Raw genomic sequence first — 8,673 nt, forward strand, 5'->3', positions numbered from 1 at the left:
TATATATATATATATATATATATATATATATATATATATGAATGTATGATTTATGTATATGCGTGTGGTTCAAATTTTATTAAATTAAGACTGTTTATTATAGTTATTTATTACAAAATAATTTAGTACATAGTTGAGAAATATTATGTTGTTCTGTATGGCTTTGTTTAAACAGTTACTTACATAACTACACATAAATCTATCTATATCAAATAACTCCTAGCAAATGTGTTTCATGTACTTGCAGAAAGCACTCAATACCATATGGGTTTTGAATTAGGTTGCATCATTATTAGGTGTTTAATGATTCTAGGTTGAAATTGTTAATAATTTACTTTCAGATTGGGAAATTGAGAATCAGAAAATGGAAAGCATTAATTATTGTTTTTTTTATATTATACTAAACATTTCAACAATTACCTTGGCATCTACTGCTTTCTTCCCCAATAATGTTTAGAGCATATTTTTAAACCTAGTGTATATTTATTTACCCAGTTGTACAGTATTAAGTTCTGAAAATATATATTGTACAATTGTAGGTTCACAAAAAAAAATTATGCAGAACATTAGAATAAAAAAGAAATATGAATTATATAATCAGTGATCTTATGATTTATGAACAGGCATAGGCAGATCGTATGTTAAAAGCCAAAGACATATTTTATCACTCAAAGAAATGATTTTTATTTGTGCAACAATGTGTAAATATATATTTTACTTCATGATTTACATATTATGTGACAAATTTGTTAGTACAATATTTTATGAGCAACTTAATTTCAAAGCATTTTCCATTAAATATGCTATGTGATCAAGGTAAAAATTCCAGACATTTTCAAGAAAACTATTTTGATTGAATAAATGATTGAATTTAATTGATATCTGTTAAAAGGAAGGCGCTGTTCTTGATTTTTCTTGGTTTGGCTATCATAATTCTGAGAAGAAAGTATTCTAATAAATCCCTAAGTTTTGTGTCTTAAATTAAAAATAACTTTATTGAACTGATAAATTTTACATAAAATTTAATAAATGTATGATTCAGTGTATATTTGAATATATAAATAATAAAGTTTTGTGTTTATCTACACATAAATGAAATTATTATTTTATTATAAATTACATGTTATAATAAATATTTGTCTGCATAATAAACATTTTTCATTTATTTTCTCTTTGTAAAAGTGAATCAGTAATAGTAAATTTGAAACACAATGGCAATTAAATTGAATTTTCAAATCAATTTAAAAAATAAAATATTCACTAAGATTTTAGCAATAGATCTTATTTCTGACGTTTAGTTAAAAGTTTTATATATTTACAGGTACTCTGAACACAACATGATCAGCACTCTGTATCAGATTTTGATTCAGAATTTTCTTCTTTAGTTTCTAATTCAGGCTGTTTGTCTGAATTTTCACTTAATTCTTCAAGATTATTGGACTCATTTTTCATTGGAGATGACTCAATTTCTTTCAAGTGTTCAGCGGTTTCTAGCTTTTGACCTGTGAATAGAAGTGAAAAATTGAGTAAGCCATTTCTCTTTCCACTTATTTCTGAAAGCTATCTAAATTTTATCCTATAAAATTATATTTCATTTATGACTTACTTGTGTCGCAAGTTGACTCGTTTTCATGCTCATCATTATTTTCTGTTGAAATATCCATTTCTTGTGATTCATTTGCTTCTGTATCGTTTTGCATATTATCATCATTATCTCTATCTTTTGAAGTGAATGATTCATCAAGATAATTTCCCATAATTTTCGACTCAATTTCTTCTAATTCACTATATACTTCTTGTCTCTTCTTATCAATAGCACCTGAGCGCAATAACAATAAATATAGTGAAATTATCTATATAAAAACCTATACTCAATGAAAATAACTGCACAACATTAAGCCTAGTTGAAGAATCTAATGTGGTGCGTAATATGTAATCAAGATTTCTTACCAGATGCATATCTTTGAGTCAAATTGCTGAAACTCCGCCAACCTTAATTTTTAATAACTATAATTTTTTTTGGAAATCTTGATTTATTTAAAAATTATGAACACATTTAAAAATTCCGATTTTTTTTTCGAAGCCCGTAATCGCCGCGCCGCAGTCTAACGGTAAAACATTATAAATCTTGGTACTTAACTTAATCCATAGAAATATGAAGAAAATTCGTACTTATTATTAAAATCTCTATAAAATATCTGATATGATGCGCATGTGCCCAATCATAATTTTTGACCACCAAATGGAACTAGACCTGTGTGATGACCTATTTTCCCAAAAAATTAATCAATTCTTCATTCAGTGAAATGTTTTTTTAAATCATTCAAATCGGACGCTTCGTTCTCTCGAACTGTATTTCGCCCCATATCTCCGAAACGGCTGGACCTGCCTTGGCCAAAAACTAACCAGCATGACTTCCCATCAATATAAATCGAATGATTTTTGAATCATTCAAATCGATTGGTATATGCTCTTAAAGTCGTGGATGAAAAATTGTATTCAAACATACACACATACATACATCTAGGAATAAGGTATTCCAAAATGTTAAGAAGACCTTAAAACGTAAAGATATGCAAATATTTTCATTTTCAATTTTTTCGTGATTATTATTTTTTTGATTACACTATGGGAAGTTAAATAATTATTAATTTAGAAAATCATTTAAGAAAAACAATATTAGAATAGTAAATGCAAACATTCACAGAATCAGGACAAATTATTTGTTATCTCTAAAAGTTAAAATCAGAAACATTTTTGAAAATAAAACTTGACGCTGCACATATCAATATCCGAGTTTTAGATATCATATATTATATGGTATATAAAACTTAATACTTAGTTTTAAATTAACATAAAACATAATACTTATTATTATGTCTAAAATCAGAAACACTACATCACAATCAATACTTACATTCAAGCTGTTCATTTGATTCTTTCAATAAAGTATTTGTGGCATCGTTCATAACTTTTGGTTTATAATAAATGGATGGTTTAGATTTTAATTGAATAAATCCAAATAATGGCTTCATTGATTCTTCCCATTTTGTATATTCTTTCATTCTGTTCATTTTCACTTCAATGGCACGAATTTCAGCTTGTTTTTTCTTGCGATCCAGAAATAAATTTTGTCTGGCTTTTTTAATTTCTTCTCTTTCTTTTGAAGCTTGTTCTTCAACTTTTCTTTCAATTTCTGCCTATGTCCAAAATAACTTAAGCATGGATAAAGTAGCTCACGTATGTTTACAGATTATTTCCTTTATATTTTTATGTATATATTTTTTGTATATCTTTCTGCTATACAGAAACTGTTTGAAGCTGTAAAGTTGGGTCAAATGAGTATTCTGGAAGAGACTCTGAGAGTGAGCGGTTTTATAAAAGATGCTGTTGATGATTATGGCATGTCGGCCCTCCACCACGCTGTTTTAACTCAAAATATTGAATGTATTTCATTATTGATTGACTTACAATGCCCTTTAGATATTCAAGATAAACAAGGTACTATGAATACACTCATGAATGGTTTTTTGGAAATATTTTTTTTAAACGAAATTTATAAATTATGCATTTACACGAAATTATAAACACTAAACTATAATTTGTTTATATCATCATTAACATTCTTGTTATGGGTGTATAAGCTATTTTATTTGAAATACCAAAACAAATAACATTATTGTTTTTAAACTTTATTGTGATTGCATATAATTCATAGCACAAATTTATTCGAGGTGAGCAAATAAAAGAAATATTTTTTACAAAATCTATAATTTATCAAAATATATAATATTGTTCGACAATGGCAAAAGATGAAAACAAACAACTAGAGATTAAAGAAAAATTTGCTTGTATCTTTACAAACCAATTTTAATTTTTATCTATAAAGAAAATTCAATATTTAAAATAGTTTTTTTATTTGTTTTATTAATGAAATTAATATTCTTATAACTTATTAAATGTGTTTGATATTACATATTTCTATATTTATTTTTTATTTAATGTATTTGTTATTCATCATATTAAAAACTAAAAAAAGGTTTTTCTTGTAGTGATTTTTATCTAGCATGGTTTTTCCATATAAAAGTGAAACTTTCGAATTACACACAATTTTTCATGGAACATATCTTGTGTAAAAAGGGATAAAGGTGTTGCATAATTTTGATTTCATGAATTTTAATTCAATCTATTTTCTTGCTAGGTCGAACAGCTCTATTTATTGCTTGTTTGAATTTAGTACCTATCGACATAGTAAGATTACTTCTTTACAATCCTCAAAATTTTGTCAATTTATGTGATAAGAGTGGTGTATCGCCATTGATGCTTGCATGTTTACATAATAATCTAAGTGTGGTGCAAGCCTTGATACAATGTGGTGCGGATCTGAAGCTAAAAGATAAAGATAATCATTGGGCGTTATGGTATGCTTATTATATATCAAATTTTATAATTAATAATATCATGGTTGTGTGCTATCCTTATAAGCAATTTTACTGATCTGTAGAATGTTAATTCATTATGAATTTCATATTTATCTAAAAATCTGAAAATATTTTTACTATTAATCATTTTATTAGCAAATAATATGTATTCATTTATAAAATGTTACTTTGTATTTTTAGAAAATTATTTATTTAATAATTTTGTTTTTTTTTCTTTTATATATAAGAAATATTTGAATGATAATTACATATTTATTGAGGTTAATTTATTATAATTAATTTCTAAGAATTTCTAGTAAATTTCAATTACATAAATCTATGATAATGCAGACAGTAAGCATACTTTTATAATAAATTGTGAACTATATATATTTCAAATAATTATCCAGGTATGCCCAAAAATATGGATCAGAACAACTTTGTATTGCAATCAAATCAGTAATGATTTACAATGAGTATGAGGCTATAAACATCATGTGCAACTCTAGTAATACAACCAAAACTTTATGGAACAAAAAATTTTTGAGACTTCATGGAATGATTGATGACTTCGGCTGGAACCTGTTTCATTGGGCTGTTTCTAGAAATTTATCTGAATTTGTTCATATTGCTCAAAATTTAGGTTTTAATTCAGTACTAAAAGATAGATTGGGTCGATCTCCATTGCATTTGGCTTGTAAATTTGGAGCAAGTTTAGACATAGTATCACACTTTTTTGATGATATACTAGATGTTGTGAATGAAACAGATTGGTCTGGTGTCACACCATTAATGGCTGCATGCAGAATTGCAAGTGTTGAAGTTGTTAAAGCATTGTTGCAAGTAAGTTAATTTAATTTTGTAACGTTTGTACGTACAATGGTAATGAATTAAAGAAAAATTGATTTATTATATTAAAAATAAATATCTAAATATATTGTTTATTTTTAACTTCAAGTCATTCTGAATCAAATGAGTTACACATTCTGTATGTATGTTTATATGTGAATTATTTAAAAAATTCGGACAATCATTGATTAGTTTTGCGCGACTATCGGCCGAACCTTTTCCTTACAATCAGCAGAAGAGTAAAATTTTTCATCCACTGTGTTATCTCACAATCCTGAATCGATATTAAAAATTCTAAAACTGTTTGAAAGATATTGGTTGGTATCGCGCTGAATTGATCTCGGTAAAGATCGACCGGGCCGTTTCTTCGTCATTGTCTTAAAGAGCATACTAAAATATTGGAGACCTACGAAGTTACCTGTTAATTAAAGTTTAGATTCATGGGTCGCGCTTTTTGGAAATACTCCTTGTATGCATTGGTTTTTTAAAAGTGTGTAATAAAATAATGTATAACATTAAATAATCTGCAATAGTTTCTCAAATTATAAGCTCATAGAAAATATATTGATTTTTTATTGAGTTGACATAACACTTAGAGTTAGATACATTTCAAGTTGTTAACTTACTAAATATAAAGAATAAATACATTTCTTTGATAGATTACTAATATCAATAATAAAATTATCAATTAGTTGCATCTAAATAGTATATTATATTCTGTATAAATTCCTCATCATTCCCATAGTAAAAGGTAATATGTCTCAATAAATTTTCCTGAAACTTGCATGTATATTGCATTTAATTCAGAAAATTTTTATTCAATAGCAACTGTAATTTTTAGGTAGGTGCTAGGGTGTACCTAGTTGATCTAAAAGATCGTAACGCACTTTGGTATGCAAAATATTACAATAGAATGGATTTATATGTAACACTACTGCAAGCTGGTGCTCAAGATACTATTGCCGTGGTATAATTTTAACTTAACTGATTTAATTATCTAATTAATGTAGTTGTTCCATTGATAATATTTGTTGTAGAATTTGCAGTTTTCACCATTTAAAATATTTCCTATACAAGAAACAGTAAATTTTTATGATAGCGATGGCCTAACCCCTTTGATGAGAGCTTGTAAGGATTCCAAAATTGAAAACATTGAGAGCCTAATAAACAATGGAGCAGATTTAGAGATGCTAGATGGTGATAGTCATAGTGCTTTATGGCATGCTTATAATGCAGATCGAGATGATGTCTGTAAATTATTGATAAAAAGCGGAGCAAATCCATCTCTAAAGTATCCTGTAAGCATTTTTTTTATCATTCCAAAGTAGAAGTTTTTGTTTATGCCAGAAAATCCGATTTGCCAGATTTATGGTTTCCCAATGTTTCCTGAAAAAAGTATGAGTGTATTTTATTTAAGGGTTCTGATAAATTTTTGAAAGAAATCGGACGCCATTAACTGATTTGAGATATTAGCGTCATCGAAATTTTTTTTTTGACAATTTTGATGAAACTTTATATTGCAATAGAATTTATTTCTAATTGAATTAAATGGTTGGTAAATTATAAAAATTCATCAAAGATTGGAATTATTATCAAAGGTTGTGTAAAAATTAAAGAAAATTATCAGAAAGTTTTAAAATTTCCTAAATTCAAGTTATATTGATTAAGATGATTATTTACACATATCATTATTATTTTCAGAATATCTTACACTCTAGTCAAAATGGTAATATTCAGGATCTTGAGGTTGCTTTGAGTAAAAAGAATGGTTTTAAAGACATTGATTCTTGGGGAAACAATGCTTTGCACTGGGCAGCAATAAAAAATGATTTAGCATCAATGAGACTTCTATTGCAAGCGGGTATCGATACAAGGGCTACCAATAAATTAGGTGCAACTCCTTTGTATATGTCTTGTGTTTGCAATGCTCAATTGCAGTGCATAAAAGAATTAATTAACTATGATAAGGACTGTGTAAATATTTGCACAAATACTTTGAAGTCTCCACTGATGGCTGCTTGCAGGCATTCTTGTTTAGAAGTAGTCAAAATTCTAATTAAAGCCGGTGCTTTTGTTAATTGTGAGGATAGTGATGAACGAACACCTTTATTCTATGCCTACATGAGTTGGGATTGGGAGATATATGAGTATTTGCTCTTATGTGGTGCTAATCCTGTGAAAGGAGATATTTGTTTATTGCCCTGTTACATTGACTATCATCTTGGACATTGGAATGAAAATAAAGATCTTGCTATCAGACTACTGGAAATAAATTTGCGAGATTTAAAATTATCAGGTGACGTTTACTTGATTTTAAATGAAGATACAGGATTTACTGAAGACAGAGCCTTGACAGCAATTCAGGGTCTTGTGGAGTCCTTAATTTCCTTGGATCAAGTCATACATTTTGTGGGGCAAGAAGTGCAAGGACTATCATGGCCTGATGTTTTAACATTTCGTGTATCATGCGTACCTTCTAATGTCATATCATGGATTTGTTCTCAAAGTGCAGCTATCGATCCAGATTTTATGAAAGATCAATCTGGTAATGACGTATCTGATTTAAAGAGTCTGTCAAGAACAGCTCTTAGAAAAGCTCTCTCTTGGAATGCAAGATGTGAAAAAGATTTTTGCATAGCTTTAGATGAGCTTCAAGTACCTAAAACTTTGCAAAATTTTATGCGTTATTTATAACAATAAAACAACTGAAGATAATAAATTAACATAGATCAAAATGAATGTATCTTAAATGTTGTTTATGTTACAAATAATATTTTCACTGTAATTTGAACCTGCTGCTTGTATTAAATACTACATAATAAGGCAATATACTCTGATAGCAAATGAAGCTGTGATATTTTATATTTCTATACAATGACCGCTGATGGTTTATTTTATGTAATCTTTTTATGGTCCTCTTCATTGAACAAACATAAGTTCACATTTATAATTTATAACTCCTCCATACATTACAATGCACTTCAGGCCAAGCATGAATGAAGCAAACAAAAACAACCATTCATCATTTGCTTAATGATTTTATATCTTTACTTTTATCACAACATGATTCATATATTACATTTATTGCGCAGATCAGGCTATCAAATTGCTTGTTTATTATTGCTTTTGGGACCGTTCTTGATATTTATTGTCTTGTTAACTTTCCGTAGGGCAAGTTATAGTAATCGCAAAAAAATCGTTAATGAAAATTTACGAAAATACCTTAGAAAAAATGGATGTATGTGTGTGTGTGTGTGTGTGTGCGCGTGTATGCATGTGTGTGCGGATACAAATTTTCGTCGACTATTTCGGGAACACGGATGAAGCAATTTGAATAATTCAAAAAACTTTCGATTCGTATTGATAAGGAGACGTGCTGATTAGTTTTTGGCGGTTGCAGGTC

General features: G+C 28.1%; 2 protein-coding genes across 2 annotated transcripts; one reads left to right on the plus strand and one right to left on the minus strand.

Moving 5' to 3' along the window:
- Positions 1-1,143: 1,143 nt before the first annotated feature.
- On the minus strand, positions 1,144-3,196 carry LOC113384701. The gene is made up of 3 exons (XM_026622455.1): positions 2,918-3,196; positions 1,607-1,819; positions 1,144-1,502 (listed from the first exon to the last, which is right to left on the minus strand). The coding sequence occupies exons 1-3, from the start codon at positions 3,072-3,074 to the stop codon at positions 1,342-1,344; spliced, it is 531 nt and encodes a 176-aa protein (XP_026478240.1). The 5' UTR covers positions 3,075-3,196; the 3' UTR covers positions 1,144-1,341.
- A 10-nt stretch (positions 3,197-3,206) lies between these two features.
- LOC113384700 (serine/threonine-protein phosphatase 6 regulatory ankyrin repeat subunit A-like) lies at positions 3,207-8,102 on the plus strand. Its single transcript, XM_026622453.1, has 7 exons — positions 3,207-3,240; positions 3,309-3,501; positions 4,202-4,421; positions 4,832-5,264; positions 6,112-6,237; positions 6,308-6,568; positions 6,972-8,102. The coding sequence occupies exons 1-7, from the start codon at positions 3,223-3,225 to the stop codon at positions 7,962-7,964; spliced, it is 2,244 nt and encodes a 747-aa protein (XP_026478238.1). The 5' UTR covers positions 3,207-3,222; the 3' UTR covers positions 7,965-8,102.
- Positions 8,103-8,673: the final 571 nt, after the last annotated feature.

Source organism: Ctenocephalides felis, unplaced genomic scaffold (genome assembly GCF_003426905.1).
Source record: "Ctenocephalides felis isolate EL2017-DRISC unplaced genomic scaffold, ASM342690v1 CF-g0.4_SCAFFOLD_03571, whole genome shotgun sequence".
NCBI lineage: Eukaryota > Metazoa > Arthropoda > Insecta > Siphonaptera > Pulicidae > Ctenocephalides > Ctenocephalides felis.